The sequence below is a fragment of the Salvelinus alpinus genome, chromosome 32 (genome assembly GCF_045679555.1).
Source record: "Salvelinus alpinus chromosome 32, SLU_Salpinus.1, whole genome shotgun sequence".
Classification (NCBI taxonomy): Eukaryota; Metazoa; Chordata; class Actinopteri; order Salmoniformes; family Salmonidae; genus Salvelinus; species Salvelinus alpinus.
This window is the reverse complement of record NC_092117.1, coordinates 13,557,059-13,574,718: the sequence shown is the minus strand read 5'-3', so window position 1 is coordinate 13,574,718 and position 17,660 is coordinate 13,557,059. Positions and strand designations below refer to the sequence as shown.

The 17,660-nt window shown below is 41.6% G+C and overlaps 2 protein-coding genes across 9 annotated transcripts in view; one reads left to right on the top strand and one right to left on the bottom strand.

Annotated features, from left to right (window-relative positions):
- LOC139562505 (Golgi-specific brefeldin A-resistance guanine nucleotide exchange factor 1-like) overlaps positions 1-9,802 on the top strand; it is a 76,704-nt gene extending 66,902 nt beyond the window's left edge. For 5 of the 7 annotated variants that reach the window (XM_071380250.1, XM_071380248.1, XM_071380246.1 and 2 more), the window contains 10 exons: positions 48-205; positions 426-672; positions 1,461-1,663; positions 3,046-3,196; positions 4,846-4,976; positions 5,302-5,403; positions 5,653-5,766; positions 6,247-6,430; positions 6,633-6,800; positions 6,912-9,802. In XM_071380250.1, coding sequence (XP_071236351.1) covers positions 48-205; positions 426-672; positions 1,461-1,663; positions 3,046-3,196; positions 4,846-4,976; positions 5,302-5,403; positions 5,653-5,766; positions 6,247-6,430; positions 6,633-6,800; positions 6,912-7,186 — 1,733 coding nt within the window. In that variant the 3' untranslated portion in view covers positions 7,187-9,802. The remainder of the gene's footprint in view (positions 1-47; positions 206-425; positions 673-1,460; positions 1,664-3,045; positions 3,197-4,845; positions 4,977-5,301; positions 5,404-5,652; positions 5,767-6,246; positions 6,431-6,632; positions 6,801-6,911) is intronic. The other 2 variants (XM_071380249.1, XM_071380252.1) reach the window with 1 other exon arrangement.
- A 59-nt stretch (positions 9,803-9,861) lies between these two features.
- LOC139562506 (core histone macro-H2A.2-like) lies at positions 9,862-16,118 on the bottom strand. 2 transcript variants are annotated; one of them, XM_071380254.1, is made up of 9 exons: positions 15,657-16,118; positions 13,466-13,657; positions 13,191-13,297; positions 12,531-12,725; positions 12,300-12,410; positions 12,060-12,159; positions 11,871-11,960; positions 11,432-11,606; positions 9,862-10,449 (listed from the first exon to the last, which is right to left on the bottom strand). In XM_071380254.1, the coding sequence occupies exons 2-9, from the start codon at positions 13,635-13,637 to the stop codon at positions 10,284-10,286; spliced, it is 1,116 nt and encodes a 371-aa protein (XP_071236355.1). In that variant the 5' UTR covers positions 13,638-13,657; positions 15,657-16,118; the 3' UTR covers positions 9,862-10,283. The 2 variants fall into 2 exon arrangements, with proteins under 2 accessions (XP_071236355.1, XP_071236354.1); XM_071380253.1 differs by having other exon boundaries at positions 12,288-12,410; positions 15,657-15,847.
- Between the last annotated feature and the right edge of the window lie 1,542 nt (positions 16,119-17,660).

Sequence of the window (17,660 nt, the reverse complement as noted above, 5' to 3'; positions counted from 1 at the left end):
ATGCCTGGTAAAAAAAAATCTATGTCCTGTTTCCACCTTTGTTCCAGGTGCCCAGTCGGACAGTGAGCTGTCGTCCCACCACCACAGCGAAGTGAGTCTGGACCGGGGCTACACCTCCGACTCTGAGGTCTACACGGAGCACGGAAAGTCCAGGATGCCCCGCTCTGTCACTGATGTGGACGTGGCCAGCAGCGGATGGCTGGTGGTAAGAGCCCACACACACACTCACGTCACCTGCACACACTTTTCTTTCGAGTGCTCAGATGATCAACTCCAGAGATCTTCATAGCGTTAATACTGTTTTACACTGTTTATTGTGGAACGCCCCACTATAATAGTAAGGCTAAGCTTGTGTTATTTTGTCATATCAATGTCAGTTAATGCCTCAACATACGGCACATCTCACACGGTGTTTAAATTGGCAGGTTGGTAAAGATGACCTGGACATCAACAAGGTACCGGTCTCTGGCTCCAAGCCCCTGCTCAACCCTCTAGTGAACCAGTACAGCCTGACCCTTGGCCAAGACATGGGCTTCCACGACACCAAGTCCCTCATCAAGTGTGTGGAGTCCCTCTCCTTCATAGTACGCGATGCTGCACATGTCACCCCTGAAAACTTTGAGCTGTGTGTCAAGGCCATCCGGGTGTTTGTGGAGGCCAGCCTTAACGGAGGTACGACTTCCTCTTTCATCACTTCCGGTTGACTGACAAATCAATTCCATTTTATATTCAGTCTTTTTCCAAAGTGTTTCTTAATCTTCCAACAATGAATTTGGCATTGTATTTGCCTTACATCAATGCTGTTTTCCAAGCTAACACATGTCATCAAACTATGTTTGAGTAATTTCTAAATTAAGCTTTGATAGTTTGGCATTTTGGGTGGTTACTCTTAAAAGCCGGTGCTAGTGCACTGTGCAAGTCTGGCACCACTGAGAGCATTTTAATTTCTCCCAGTGCTCCAGACCCTTAGATACCTGCTGTCAACACTGCTTTACACACTTAACAATAATGTTTGGTTGATCAAAGACCTCACGCTAAGCACCACTCTAATCTATATGGGAAGCAAATGGAAACCGCACAGCCCTAAAACCTGCTATTACTCAGTTAGAGTTGATATAGCCTTTGGGGTTTACGTGAAAGGAATGTATTTTTTCCTGGAGAGTTTCCTAAGCGCTAAGTCATACCCTATAGACCTATCAATTAAGATAATTACTATCATACTGCACAATGTCTTACACTAGAATGGCCAGTCCTGAACTCATTCAGGTCTTGGTACTGTACGCAGCCTTAGGGTAAAGGCATGGTCTCATGATCTCTGTACTGCTAAAATGGATTACCTTTCGGAGCAGCAAACAGTGGGCATTCATTCTCTGTTCAGAGATATCAGTCAACTATTAGGAGGAAATTTCACCCTCAGGATATATCTGTAACAATGGCTAAAAACAGTCCCTAACCTACAGGCTACAGGACCCATGAGAAGAAGAAGAACCACAAGTACGACTCCCAGAAGTCCCGTGTGAGGAGGAAGCCTCGGGAGAAAGAGGGGGCATCCCGCCGCGCCAAGGCCTCCAGCCAGAGGCCCTCCCGTTCCCATAGCGACGACGAGGAGGACGAGGGAGTCCCGGCCAGCTACCACACGGTGTCATTACAGGTTAGTCAGGACGTAAGTACCGCAGCCCTCTTTCCCTTCTACCTTGGTCCCTGTGCTGCTCAGGGGCTCTGTTCAGTTGGGTGAAACGTTCCGAACTACATGACCATGTCTGTTCTACACAATATATTTCTCTATCTAAAGGTCCTGTAATGTTGTACCCTCCTGAATATTCCCCAGAGGTGTCCTCTGCCTCAGTTGTGTGTGGGTGGGAGGTGGGGTTGCGGAGGGAAGGTGGGGATTTGGGGAGATTTCAGCTTTTTCTTCCCCTCTCTTGGCACATTATGGTTGTCATGGCAATTAAGCAATGTTGTGGCGGTGTTTAGTCCTCTTCTTCTTGAACTACTATTCTCATTTCCTGAGGTGTGATTAAGAAGTTACATTGTCTGCCATCTCTTTTCAGAACTAATTTGGCACTAATCAGGCATTCATGCTCAGTCGACTAATGCTAATATTCACCTCTTGTATTGCATATTCACAAATTAACTTTTGGAAAGGCTGAATAGGGAATTCTCAATGCTCATTGCTCTAGCTACTCTAAATGAAATTAAACTTTCAAACCTTGACTAATTAATTGCTTGGATAGGTATATTAGATATTTAGGGCTGTTGTAGGGTTGCAAAGAGCGGGAATATTACCAGTAACTTTAGGAATTTTGGAAATTTAAGACTTTTAGGGAATTTTCATGAAATGTAAAATATTTTTTCCCCCAAAAAGAACATGTTTATAATATAAAAATAGAATCATAAGGCTGTAAAACATTATGCTAAATGTAACCCTTCAACATAGTTAAAACTGTTGCTGTTTTAATATGAGTATGGAAAATCCTTCATTCATTTATTTAATATATATATTCAATATATATTTGTTGTAAATATTTTGGGGTCAAACTGGTGCCGGTTGTGAAAAAAGTCAGTTGGAAGAGCTGCAGAGTTAATTTCAAATTATATCATAAGATGTTTTCTCCAGAACCATATGGGATATCTACTAGAAACTCATGGAACGGATCAGATGGACACGTATATTAAGAATATTAAATACATTTATAGATTTCCCAAATTTCCTAAATGTCTTTGGTAAATTACAGGGAGTTTTGCAACCTTACGTCTGTGTAACATAAATGAAATAATTTAGACATGGAAAATACTGTACTATACAATATACCCCTCTTCCTCATCAGCGTTTCAAAATGACATAAATATCAATACTCTTATCACAGATCATTACCTAAATATATTGTCAGCATTAGAATAAAGTACTTAGACATGTAAATGTTATTGAGGAAATGTCTTGCAGCCAATACAGACATTATGTCATACTCATGTTTAGAATCAAGCTGTATTGTGATTAGAATATCTATGACCACATCATAATGACATGAAGTTCCCCTGGCTCAGCTGTTAGACCTGATGCACACGCTGCACACGAGGGCCGCCAGCATCTACAGCTCCTGGGCACAGGAACAGCGCCACCTGGAGGTCGCAGGGAAGAAGATTGAGGCTGACTCCCAGACACTGTGGACCAGCTGCTGGTGCCCACTTCTCCAAGGTCAGAGACTTAAACCCCTAGCTATCTATAAAACATATTTGCATATAGGCACCATTCAACTCTGTGTTTATTAATAGGGGTTAAACACAATTCATAATTGTTTCCTAGTCATTTGAGGAATGTTTTCAATGTCATTGTGCGGACCCAAAGGCACATTTCCTGTTTTCGTGGACAATAAGGTTTTTACATGTTAATGCTTTTAGTACAAATGAATAAAAAAATGAAAAGCTGAAATGTCTTGAATCAATAAGTATTCAACCCCTTTATGGCAAGACTAAGTTCAGGAGTAACAATTTGCTTATCAAGTCACACAAGTTGCATTGACTCACTGTGTGCAATAATAGTGTTTAACATTATTTTGGAATGACTACCTCATCTCTGTACCCCATACAGATAATTGTAAGGTCCCCTCAGTCGAGCAGTGAATTTCAAACACAGATTCAACCACAAAGACCAGGGAGGTTTTCTAATGCCTCGCAAAGGGCGGTACCTATTGGTAGATTGGTACAAAGATACAGGCGTCCTTCCAAACTAAGTTGCCGCGGAGGAACGAAACCGCTCAGGGATTTTACCATGAGGCCAATGGTGACTTTAAAACAGTTGCAGAGTTGAATGGTTGGGATAGAAGAAAACCTAGGATAAATCAACACTGTAGTTACTCCACAATACTAACATAATTGACAGAGTAAAAAGAAGGAAGCCTGTACAGAATAAAGATATTACAAAACATGCATCCTGTTTGAAACAAGGCACTAAAGTAAAACTGCAAAAAATAAAATTACATTTATGTCCTGAATATGAAGTGTTATGTTTGGGGCAAATACAACACATTACTGAATACCACTCTCCATATTTTCAAGCATAGTGGTGGCTGCATCATCTAATGGGTATGCTTTTCATCAGCAAGGACTGGGGAGTTTTTCCGGATAAAAAAGAAACGGAATGGAGCTAAGCACAGACAAAATCCTAGAGGAAAACCTGGTTCACTCAGCTTTCCATTAGACACTGGGAAATTAATTCACCTTTCAGCAGGACAATAATCTACACTCTGTTTGCTCACTAAGAGACAGTGAATGTTGCTGAGTGGCCGAGTTAGTTTTGACATAGATTTTCAAGCAGCTATGTCAAGACCTGAATATGGTTGTCTAGCAATGATCAACAACAAATATGACAGGGCTGGAAGAATTTTTAAACGAATAATAGGCAAATGATGCACAATCCAGGTGTGGAAAGCTCTTCGAGATTTAAACAGTAAGACTCAGCTGTAATTGCTGCCAAAGGTGATTCTAACATGTATTGACTCGGGGTTGAAAACTTATGTAATAAAGATTATATTAGTGTTTTAATTTTTCTTTTGTATTTTTTTTAAACAAAAGTTACATTTTTCTTCCACTTTAACACTTGAGTATTTTGTGTGACAAAAAATGACATCCATTTTAATCTCACTTTGTAATGCAAAAACAAATTGGAAAAATTCAAGGGGTGTGAATACTTTTCTGAAGGCCCTGTAATTCACTGAGATGACCCTTGAGAGAGTGGACTTAGTGGTCTTGTTCTCACTCCACTATATAGCATTCCACTTAACACTCTTGCCGGTCTTAACGCTTTATATCTGACATAAGTATCCATACATTGTGTGAATCCCATAGGGATAGCCTGGCTGTGCTGTGATGCCAGGCGGCAGGTGCGAATGCAGGCCCTGACCTACCTCCAGAGGGCACTGTTGGTTCATGACCTGCAGACACTAGATGCTGTGGAGTGGGAGTCCTGCTTCAACAAGGTGAGAGGAGGATGCTGAACATCTTTTACATTATAGGAGGATTACTGTGAAATGGTGTGTGTGTGTGTGTAAGGAGAGTGGTGGGTCATGAGAATGGCTGCTGAATGGTTCCTCTGAAATATATAGTAAAATATATGATTCATTAAAAGAGTAGGCACTTGGGGCCAAATCCTAGCTTGCCATGGGCATTTATTTAGAATTTTATGGCAAATATCCCATTGAATACAATTCAGTATTATGCAAAACAATCTCAAGTTCGAAAATAAGTGGGATTTTTTAAAATCAGTGTTAACTGTATTCTAATTACTGTGTACTGTGTTGCCAGGTCCTGTTCCCTCTGCTGACCAAGCTGCTGGACAATATTAGCCCTGCAGATGTGGGAGGCATGGAGGAGACCAGGATGAGGGCCTGCACCCTGCTGTCAAAGGTCAGAGTTCAGTCAACACACAACAGGCAGCCATTTCAAAGTGTGAAATCTGTTATATGTGTTCAGACCGTAGGGTTGACTTTGGTGTTTTTGGGGGGTTGAGAAATTGACAAAGTTGCTAAATCCGCTGTCTAGCATTGCTTATCCATCTGAAGAGCGATAGTATAATATGCTGTGTCAGGTAGTGCCTGTCCTACCCATGTCATATCTGAATATCTCACTGTTTTCTATTGCTTTGTTCTACACCAGGTGTTCCTGCAGCACCTCTCTCCCCTGTTGTCTCTGCCCACCTTCGCTGCCCTGTGGCTCACCATCCTGGACTTCATGGACAAGTACATGCACGCTGGTTCCAGTGACCTACTGGTGAAGATGCCTAATATTGCACAGTATCACATGTCGACTTCAACTCCTATTAGCTCAGGTGTTTCTACGAGTAACTGCCAAAATAATGGAAACACTTGAGTAAATGAGGGATACACAGTATATTGAAAGCACAGGTGTGGTTCCTGAGTTAATTAAGCAGTTAACATTCCATGCCTTACGGGAGATTCTACACTTGTAGAATCTATGCCAAGGCTCATTGAAGCTGTTCTGGCTCGTGGTGGCCCAACGTCCTAATTAAGACATTTTATGTTGGTGTTTCCTTTATTTTGGCTGTTACCTATAGCTAGTCTAAAAAGTCCATCACTTTACAACAACGAGTGGTCAAACGCAAAGGAGGGCACACAAGAAAAATAACAGTTCATGTTCATTCCTATTCAGCTCCATTCAGTGTTTTTTCCTTCTGTGTGTGATTGCACGGCTGATGGGCTGGGTTTTCTTTTTATCCCCCCCCGACCCCAGCTGGAAGCCATTCCAGAGTCTCTGAAGAACATGCTGCTGGTGATGGACACAGCAGGAATCTTCCACAGCGTTGACTCCCGTACGGGATACTCTGACCTGTGGGAGATCACCTGGGAACGCATCAACTGCTTCCTGCCTAACCTCCGGGAAGAGCTCTTTAAACAGACAGTCATACCCCAACCAGGTAGAGGACCACACACTATACCTGCATCTATTAAGGCCTTGTTTTCTCCAATATGCTTTGAATATTAACAATATATGAATGTAGGTTAGTTAGAATACACTTCCTACATGTTTTTCATGTGTACTTAACCTTCAGTGTTATTTCTGCTATATAGCTACATAAAGCCAGATCACTGAAATGCAATGGTGCTCTGTGTCCATAGATCCTGCTCCCAGTCCCCCAGTGGAACTTGCCCAGCCGGCTGCCCCCTCCCCCCCAGCCTCGCCACCCCCAGCCCAGGCCCCATCTCCAGTGCCAGCTGCCCCCACAGAGCCAAAGACCTCCAGCAGACCAGCGTCGCCCCAAGATCCCCCACCACCTAGTGCCAATGGTAACCATGTTAACATGGCCAGTCATTTATGAAATCTGGCCAAAGCCAATGATCATTATCAGTTTCATAGCCAACAATAAATGAACGAATCAATGTCCTCTTCCCTTCCAGGAACTGACAGATCATCTCCAGTGCCCCCATCGACTCCCCCCATGCGCACCCCAGTGAAGATGTCACCCCAGATCTCTACCCCCCTGAGTCACTCACACATGAGTCAGTCCCCCCTCATCCTGCAGCCCCTGGCCTCCCATCTGCAGGTGGGGGGCGTGCCCCCCATGTCCCTCCCCATCATCCTCAACCCCGCCCTCATTGAGGCCAGCTCCCCTGTCCCCCTGCTCCCTGCCCCCAGGCCCACCGACCTTAGTGACACCCCGGAGGTAAAATAGAGCCACCATAGCCCTATGCCTACTCTCACAGGGGGACACTGTCCCTCACCTGTCCCCTAAACAACATAGCTTTCCTTAGGCTCTGCACCCTTTCACAGGAGGGGATAGACCAACTCTGACAGAGATACCCTGGCATGCATGGTCACCTCTCAGACAACACTAAACAACCACAGACACATCTAGCTTTGGTCTTATCTAACATCCTGGGGCCTGCTGTCCTTCAATATTCACGTATTCATCAGAAAATACATATTTATGATATACATATACGATGCTGCATGGATGTTAAGGACAGCACCTATTTGACTCGCTTCGGTCTTTCCCACTTTTCCTACTGAGTCAGTTTCAACTTGAGACCTACAAAGTTAAGTACGTTGTTAGTATGCCTGTGCTTAACATTCATCTAGAGGTCCTGCCAGAAATAAATCATAGTGAATAACTTATTTGGTTTTAGGTGCTGCATGTTGTTTACTGAATAGGATGTACAGAGATTAATTTACTCCAGTCAAAGAATCAGGGCACTGTCTTAAAACAAAAGAGTGAAATACTAGCTATATCATAACTCTTGTATCTGAAGGTCGAAATATAAGTGTACAGTAATATAAAGCATACAGTTTATATATTTCCATTATAAAATAGTGTCAGAGGTTTTTGAAAATAATTATATTATATGATATCCTGAGATTTCCAAAGAGGGAGAAATTTGCCAACATGTTGTCACAAGCTTGTTCGCAAAAAGTTGATTACAATGCCTAAAATAACAAAAATATGTTTTAAAAGGACAATATGTTTTCTTAAGTCCTCTAAACACTGTTATACCCAAGAGGGACAGAGGTGTGCATGGTTTGCCTTGGAAAGATGTATTTGAGATGCTGCCATTGCTAACAAGGACAGCACCTAGAACATTCCGAATGTGACGACTGGTCTGGCCTGGGCGTGTCCGCTTTTATCGGTCAGGTTAGGGGAGTTTTATAGGAAGGTCTTAATGAGATTATTTAAACGAGTGCAGTATTGACTAGCAGATTGAGCATAGACAGCCATCAGTAAATCCGGGACAAGCTGATATTAAATTCAGTTTTCATTTTCAAGTGATGAGATGAATGGTCCGGATCATCTTTGCAAGTTTTCATTTGGGACTACTTTATCCCACTTGACACTGAAAGTATTCTTGCATGTCCCTGTCTGTACAGTAAGCAGTACAGTAATTTATTGATTGCAGAGGAGTTCAGATATTGGTAGGTTGAAGTTAGAGCCTTGATCTTCTGTCAAATTATACCCAAACCAGACACCTCACTGCATGTGATGATGGAAGAAGAATGTTTTCAAAAGCATCAACCACTTAGAACAGGGATGGGCAACTGACGGCGGCCCGTGGCCCCTGTTTGAAAGGCCCTCGGATCACTGCCCCCCGCCACAGTCGGGTTCTCAACTTACTGTTGTGGGTTAGAATAGTAGAATACACAAGGTGCAATTTCAAAATTTGGTTGTGCATCAGCTGTTTTTCTATCTCCTGATAGTAAGTCAATTAGCCCATGTCAGCTAAAATGTTTGATTGCCAAGTTAATTTAGCGGCCAGCTACCCAGACTTGTTATCACGGTCAAATTACAGGCTGGGGGGCCCCCATTGATTTTGTTAGTCAGTCTCACTCGGATATCATATTAACAACTGCAAACATTTCTCTCCACCCTATGGCAAAATGTGTAGAATTGCATGAAATTAGTTATAAAAAGCTAAATCTTCTCTCCACCCCATGGCAGAAATCTGTAGAATTACAGCAAACGTGCTTTAAAATATGTAGAATTGCACTAAATTAACTCAAACTAAAATGATCTCCACTGTCAAGACGGGGGCCACTAAAATGTTTTGCTCGCAATGGGAGGGGGGTTGTTAAGAGCAACTGCATCGCCTCATGATGAATTAAGATTTTTTGTGGCCCGCACCCCCATCATTTCAGAGCGGTATACTACAAAGCAAGATCAATGACCTGGACAGCTAACTTACCAAAATATTCTGAAATAACTTTATTCGAAATGGGCATGGTCTAATTAACTCAACAACCAAAAAATGCATATGTAAGTATAGGTTTATTAAATGAATAAAACAGAAAATGAATAGTTATATCTGGTTGTTTATTAAAGTTAGCTGGCTAACTCGTTGATGCTGCTTTGTAGTAATATCCCTGTGGTGTCTATTTCCAATTCCCAACCTTGTGATTTGCATAACCTTCAGTGCAGTTTATTTCTCGGCCGTTATCAGTTTAAAATTGTAATCTTATTTATTCCGCTAGGAATGGGCTGTTGGGGAATGAATACTCTTGTTGAAGTACAGTTGGGAGCAACTGCTTTCAGGTCAGGTTATATTACTCTCCTAATCCACTGCCTTATGTCAGAGAAATTAGAAACGCATTAGTCTGTCTGTGCACCAACACTATACAATACAATGAAGTGGAGCCCCTCTTTCGCAGGGTTGTTAAGTCTTTTTGTAAGCTGTTCATTTGTTGTACTGCATTGTTAGGTATACCAGGCGCTAATTCTTGAGTGAACAGGAAATTACATGTGTATATATAAATAAAAGGTCATGTACTTTTTACAATGTAATAAATATAATGAAACTGGGTTGCTGTGCTATTCATGGGTGTTGGTAAATGATGCATTAATCAAATCAGAACTATATCTGTGGTGTAAAACATCTGGATTTTTATTTCAAAGCAGAAAGAGAAACACTTTTCTTAGTAAACTAACTGTATCAGAAACTACAGAGGGATTCTAGCAGAAAAAAACAACCGTCAAAATTGTCTTTGTACATGGAATGTGAAAACAATATCAGTAAATGAGGGATAAGAATGACAAGCCATGGGATTATTCATTGAGTCTAGTCTAAAAAGAAAGAATGCAATCCTGTAAAAGGAAGACAGTGTAACATAAATGCGTACAGTACTTCACTCACAAACATATATTTTTTTACGCCTTCCAAGGGCTATCCAATGTCAAAAACGCCTACTTACAGCACCTTTTGATCACACTATATCAGCTGCAAAAAACAAAGATCCATCTGAAATACAACTGTTAAAAAAAACACCTCAAATCAAGCATCTCTTCACTTGGCATCCAGCTTGGCCATTTCCTGAAGGTATATTCCGATGCTCTCGCTGTCAAACAGTACAAAGTAAATGTTTTTCAGGGAGGAGGTCGTCGCAGAGACAAAATGGTTGGAGATGGCCTTGAGGATCAGCTGGGCGGCTGTTTGCTTTGGGAATCCATTCCTACAACCAGGAGAGATACACAGACGTGGGCTCAATCTCAATTGGACTTTCTACAATTCCTCACACCTTATATCCTTTATTGGAGGAGATAGGTTCAAGGTCCTTCCCTCCTTTGACCTTCTTCAATGCATTTTGAGAAGGAATCAAGGAAAGATTAAGAGCCCTGGTTCAGAATGTTGAGCTATGTTAATTTAGTCAACAATAACTGACAAAAAATGTCAACAACCAATTTTTCCTGACGAGATGCCATGAAAATGACCATAACTACTGAGTTTTAATTTTAGTGGATGAAAATTCCACGTCCAATTATAAGCATGCATGCCTTTGCAGAATATTTAATGCAATCCTCTCATTGGCGGAATTAACGTTTTTTTAAGCACAGTCTGATTGAGCTGATCTGCTCAGGTGGTCACTTCAGTCACTCATCAATCTTTTTAACTGGCAGCAAGGACACTTCAATTGTAAGTAACCTAAAGTAGACTTTTTTTTTTAAACTCTCTCTCATACTATTTGCTGAATATTAGTAGTACAGTAATATTTCTGGCATTGCTGTGGAAAGCTCAGATTCTTCAACTTTTAAGGGAATCACTGTTATTTACCCCCACCCCAAGGTTATGAAGGGGAGATAAAAGCTGAATGCCTAAATTGTTTAACATGTAGCCAAGGCTTTGTAGCCTGTTGTAAATCATTGCTGGCATTGGTTACAATCTGCCACAATAACAATGTGCCAGCTATATGAGGGGATAGTAGGCCTAGTTGGACAAGACGGACAAGACTATCTCAATGTACATATGGAAGTTATAGGTGTACACTAATTATTAAATTCACTGACTAATATGTGACATTGTTCAGAGTTTTAGTCGACTGATAACAAAGAAGGATGAAATTATTAAATTGTGACTAAGACTAAAAGGTATTTTAGTCGTATCACTGTTTTTATTGTTACTGGTATAGATTTAAAGCTGTAGTTGAGTAGTCTCACCGGCCAGCAGGAAGTGAGGGGAAGGCAACAGACTTGAGTTTCTTCTCCTCTGCAGCAGAGAGGCAGGCCTTGACAGTCTTCTCCAGCTGGTCCTCACACTTCTCTGAGCCCCATTGAGGGATGTTACAGTGGATGACAAAACGAGCTGGCATCCCACTGGCCTGGCTCACCGCAACTACAGGAGGAAGACACGGAAACACACACGGATGTTTCCCTCTTTCTTTGTAGGTTTAAATATACGCATTGACAGTGTACTTGAGGCTAGACAGGTGAGTGAGGGCGAGACTATCATGTGTCAATGATGTTTATTATGTGTATGCTGAATGTGGGTCTTTGGATAAACACATTTGGTAATAACATAATTTCATTACCATTGCATGCGAAACTTCTCAAACCTCTCATTCAGCTGATTTTACTCTAGTTTCCCAGATCGCCATACCTGATGCTACCTCCAAAGGTCCCTGTGCTTTCCGCAGTTCTTTCACTGCCTCCAAGAAGTCTCGCCCCCCTGCCTTCTCCAGGGCACTGCCTGCAGACGAGCACACAACAGGTAAGAGGGATAATTATAATGGGCCGTGGGCCTTTCACACGTCTAAGAAGAAAAGACCAGCAGGTCTGGCATTCTCACCCACTCCCTCTTTGAGGTCCATCTCTGCATTTGTGGGGTTGATGATTCCCTCCACCTTGATGGTTCCAATTTTGCTAATTTCACTCTCTGTTAGTGAAAGCTGTTTTAGGGGATGTAGAGTTGAAGTTATAACAGAATCACTTAGAAACTTGACTCGTGTCACTTATTTCTGAGGTATCTTTATAAAAGGTGTCATAGAATGACACGTCATTGCTGACATGAGCCTACATTTAATGATACCTTTTGTCCAAGGAACAGGCTTTTCGCTGAGAGGATAGTGAATCCATCACCTGGCCCATCTTCCACTGTTGAGTTAGCTACAACAGCCTCTTTGTCGTTTTCCGTGTTTTTCTTTGAATAGAATCAATGAAAAACAGAACACACTCATGCTTCTTATAGCACTATAACAAACACATTGACAAATATTGAGATGTTTGCTGTCATTCACGATGCCCAATCATGTGTACTTACCCTCTGCTTTCGGCCTGGTTTGCCTTTGCCTTTTTTGGTGGTAGGTTTCTTGATGCTCTTGACGCGTTCCGCCCTCTTCTCTGGCACAGTCACCTGAGTGTCCACTTTCACTCGGCTGCCCCTCTTCTTGGACAGCAGCTCAGGGTGGATGCGAGGCAGGACCCCTCCGTTTGATATGGTCACTCCTCTGAGAAGCTGAGAGGCCACAGAACAGGTGAATCAGTTGACTATTCCGTCTCATTGGTCAATTTCTTCCCTCTGAGAAATACTAGGCAAGTGGTAAAAATCCTGCTAAAATGATAAAGATCATTGTCTAAGTGTAATTATTTCATCATTATTTGATCCCCACTTATTTGAATACAGGCGGAATGTCCCCACTGTCTAAAAAAAGGTTAACCACGAAGCGGTGGCAGTTCATGCCTGATGAAATCCTACCTGGTACAGATGCCATTTGGCGTCAACTGCACCTTCCTGAACACTTAGACAAAGGGACTACCTTCATCAAAACGTTTTATGGATCCCTATTGGGCACTAATATACTGTAATATAATATGGTGTAACGATTGTGCAAGTGAAGTGGAACAACATGAAAAATGTACTCTGCTGAGGTCATTATAGGACATTTTTTAACTGTGAATTTCAAGGGGAATAATACTGTACCTGGTTGAGCTCCTCATCGTTGGCGACAGCCAGTTTAATGTGCCGAGGAGTTATTCTGCCTTTTTTGTTGTCCCTTGCTGCATTCCCTGCCAACTCCAAAATCTCAGCTAAACAAGAAATGGTCATTAGAAAAATGTTCTGCCACCGTTTACCAATAAAATATACATTTTCATATTTTACATAATCCTGTAATTAATACACAAGTGAATTTATGAACATTGTTTTTGTGTTTGACGACATTGGTGTGTGTGTTTTCCCTCAGGCGAGATACCAACCTGCCAGGTACTCTATGACGGCTGCCATGTAGACGGGTGCCCCCATGCCGATGCGGTACTTGTGCGTCCCTGTGCGTAGATACCTCATCATCCTCCCCACAGGAAAGATGACCCCTGCTCTGGCGGAGCGGGACAGTTTGGTGCTCTTCTTCTTTCCTCCTCGGGCTGACATCTTGCCTCAGCTATGTCTACCTGGGGAGGACAGCAGTCATATTACCATGGTTAGTGTTCAGGATGGAGATTGCAACTACATTCAATTGGTTATTTGTACTATACATGCAACAATGAACCAATTGAAATACACTAGACCCTATTGTGCAAAACTGTTTTTATAATGCCCACATGCCAAAAGGAATTTAGTAAAGACTACATTTTACTCCAGTGGAGGCTGGTGGGAGGAGCTATAGCAGGACAGGTTCACCGTAATGGCTGAAAGGAAATTAATGGAACGGTATCAAACAAATGGAAGACGTTTGACTCTGTTCCTTTTATTCCATTCCAGCCATTACAATGAGCCCGTACTCCTATATCTACTCCACCAGCCTCCACTGATTTACTCCTGCAGAAGCCTATAATTGTGCCATTTTGAAGCTTCTATGCATTGAAATGGTAAGGGTTTGTGGTGGGAGCAGAATGACTAGAGGCAGGTGTTTTTGACAGGTAGCAGAATCAAGATATGAAGTCTGGGTGTGAAAAGTAAACCAACATGTCCGCAGGCTATATGACTTATCATTCTTTAAACTGATAAAACATGCATAAACACTTGAAGAACAAAGATTGAGATGTACAGAAGAGGCCTATCAGGGGCATCATATTGTCCTCATGTAGGCAAGAAAATACCTATACCATGACTTTGCAAAGTTGATAAGAACAGAGAATGAATAAAACAATCAAAGCACACTAGATTAGCATATTATTCCAAATTATTAAGGAATAAAAGGCCTACAACGTTTAAAAGTCCAGTGCAGTCAAAAACGTGATTTACCTGTGTTTGATATATTTCTACACTGAGGTTGAATAATACGGTGAAAATTATAACGCAAGAGCCGTTTGAAAAGACCGTTGGGGGAGAAGAGTTTTGGCCTTCCATGGTGACATCACTACCCGGCAAATTAGTTAAGCCAATAAGAAAGAGTTCCAAACCTCTCTGCCAATAACGAGCTGATTTCAGGTTTCCCGTCCCCTCTCAAATCACTCCCAGACCTTCCTAGCAAAATTCTTGCTTGAAAAATTGCGCTTTGCTAAGGTTTTTTTAAAATGTTTTCAATTCAAATGTAATTAAAAATAAATCACACTGTAGTACTTAATTGTTACCCAGAAATGAATTGATATTGAGATAAAAACGGCTGCATTGGAACTTTTAAGAATTCAATTAAATTGCCAAATACGAAGCATTGTTCAGAGGAATTGTAAAGTTGTGCATTAGTATTAGTTTGATTTTCAAGATGGGAAGGTTACTTTGCCAGAGGTTGTAAACAAACTCAATAATACTGGTACAGAAGAGGTCCGCGGTGGCCTACAGTAGAGTCCCAGATTTAGAAATTCCATTTGCAATCTGAGAACCGATATATTATTTCGGATAGCTAGGCCCTATTGCATTGAATGCATTACATTTTCTTGTGCATCTTGAATGCGTTTTGTATCCTCGATTGCTCCCATGAAAGGGCAAAATAAAAGAACAGGGAAAAGATCGTGACACCTACTGTAACCTACAATACTCGACGTATGTAATTTAATTCGTGTTTTTCGTCAAATGTGACGTTTAAAATTTGATCCTAACCGACATAAGACAATGTACAAATCGCCATGAATATAGGACAAATTAAATACATGTGTATACATAGACGCTCTATTCTGCAGGAATAAAAATTCACATGCTGGTAGGCCTACGTGTATTTTTCGGATAGGGTACGCGTATTGAAAAAGCATGGACACCTATCTAATCAAGGGCCTCGCTTCAGTTGGTCGCCTGTCCACTATAAATACGCGGCTGTTCTCAAATAGAAAGGTCTGGGACATCGGGCCGTAACCTTTCTTGTAATTATGTTGCTCACATGCTACAGCGCAACCCCCATTTTGTTTTCATTGCATTGGATGTGTAATCTCATCAGACATGGAAAGAAATTATTTCGGAGACGCAGCTCGCCACAAAACGAAATAAGCCGGATATGCGTGAGCGTGAAATTTGTACCTGTTTGTCGTCCTTTACACGAATAAATGCAGACCTGAGTTTCCCTTTCACAAATCCCCCGAGGAATTGCTATGTTTTTTTTTCTTCGCTGTCCTTATGCGTATCCTGTTCCTAAAAAAAAACTACAGCCACAACCACCGTACATTCATAGGAGGCTGGCTCAACGCTACTACTGATGCTGCAAAGTGGAAAAAAAATCATTCCAGGGGAAAATAGAATGAAACGCCCCCTTAACATGGCTTCCAGGGGAGAAGAATGTTGGTTGAAATGAACGCGATGTGCTTAAATATATGACAGGATTTGGCTTTGTATACCTATAGATACCTAGAGATACGTTTGGGCTATGTGTACAACATAAATTGTGGATGAATACATAGACACTCCAGTCCATCCTAGTGTAAAGGCTACTGTGTAGTAGACCAAGAAATATGCATCATGGTTGCCCACCTTCATTGTGTAAATTCTGCACAGCAGGCAAAAGAAACTCAGGAGTATACTGTAGAGGCCGACACTAGCCACCCCCTCCACAGGTCTACCTGCCATGAGCATCGCAGTGCAATGGCATACATTTATTTTCCCCAGGTCCAAAACTGAACGTTTCCGCAGATCCTTTTTACCATATCATGAGGCTTTTTAACACAAACACTTGTTTATTTATTGATATTCCGCTTTTAGTGTCTGTGTGTCCTTGTTGTGTTTTTGTGGTGTATTTATTAGCAATGTGTTTTGGCTGGTGCAATCAAATCTCCCCATGGGGATTAATAAAGTACTATATCTAAATATTGGACATTTGGTTATTCTGTGTAATCCCATGTTGCCATAATGTTGCAAAATCTCATATTCCTAAAATAATTAGGCAATAGTCATAAAACATATGTTAAATTGACATTTACAGGCTATTGAAACTGTGAAAATACAGTTGAAGTCGGAGGTTTACATACACTTAGGTTGGAGTCATTAAAACTCCCTTTTCAACCACTCCACAAATTGCTTGTAAACAAACTATCATTTTGGCAAGTTAGGACAACTACTTTGTGCATGACACGTCATTTTTCCAACAATTGTTTACAGACAGATTATTTCACTTATAATTCACAAAATCACAATTCCAGTGGGTCAGAAGTTTACATACACTAAGTTGACTGTGCCTTTAAACAGCTTGGAAAATTCCAGAAAATTATGTCATGGCTTTAGAAGCTTCTGATAGGCTAAGTGACATCATTTGAGTCAATTGGAGGTGTACCTGTGGATGTATTTCAAGGCCTACCTTCAAACTCAGTGCCTCTTTGCTTGACATCGTGGGAAAATCAAAAGAAATCAGCCAAGACCTCAGAAAACAAATTGTGGACCTCCACAAGTCTGGTTAAATCTTGGGAGCAGAAGGTACCATGTTCATCTGTACAAATAATAGTACGCAAGTATAAACACCATGGGACCACGCAGCTGTCATACTGCTCAGGAAGGAGACGCGTTCCGTCTCCTAGAGATTAACGTACTTTGTTGCGAAAAGTGCAAATCAATCCCAGAACAACAGCAAAGGACCTTGTGAAGATTCTGGAGGAAACGAGTACAAAAGTATCTATATCCACAGTAAAACGAGTCCTATATTGACAGAACCTGAAAGGCCGCTCAGCAAGGAAGAAGCTACTGCTCCAAAACCGCCATAAAAAAGCCAGACTACGGTTTGCAACTGCACATGGGGGCAAATATCGTACTTTTTGGAGAAATGTCCTCTCGTCTGATGAAACAAAAATACAACTGTTTGGCCATAATGACCGTCGTTATGTTTGGAGGAAAAAGGGGGAGGCTTGCAAGCTGAAGAACACCATCCCAACCGTGAAGCACGGGGGTGGCAGCATCATGTTGTGGGGGTGCTTTGCTGCAGGAGGGACTGGTGCACTTTACAAAATAGATGGCATCATGAGGAAAGAAAATGATGTGGATATATTGAAGCAACATCTCAAGACATCAGTCAGGAAGTTAAAGCTTGGTCGCAAATGGGTC

Bases quoted from the DNA above. Each gene is read 5' to 3' on its own strand.
- LOC139562506 (XM_071380253.1), bottom strand. From the start codon at position 13,637: ATGTCAGCCCGAGGAGGAAAGAAGAAGAGCACCAAACTGTCCCGCTCC. The intron at 13,298-13,465 runs GTTGGTATCTCG...TTTCTTGTTTAG, and splicing joins CGTCATAGAGTACCTGGCAG to CTGAGATTTTGGAGTTGGCA. The intron at 12,411-12,530 runs GTAAGTACACAT...TTCTATTCAAAG, and splicing joins AACCAGGCCGAAAGCAGAGG to AAAAACACGGAAAACGACAA.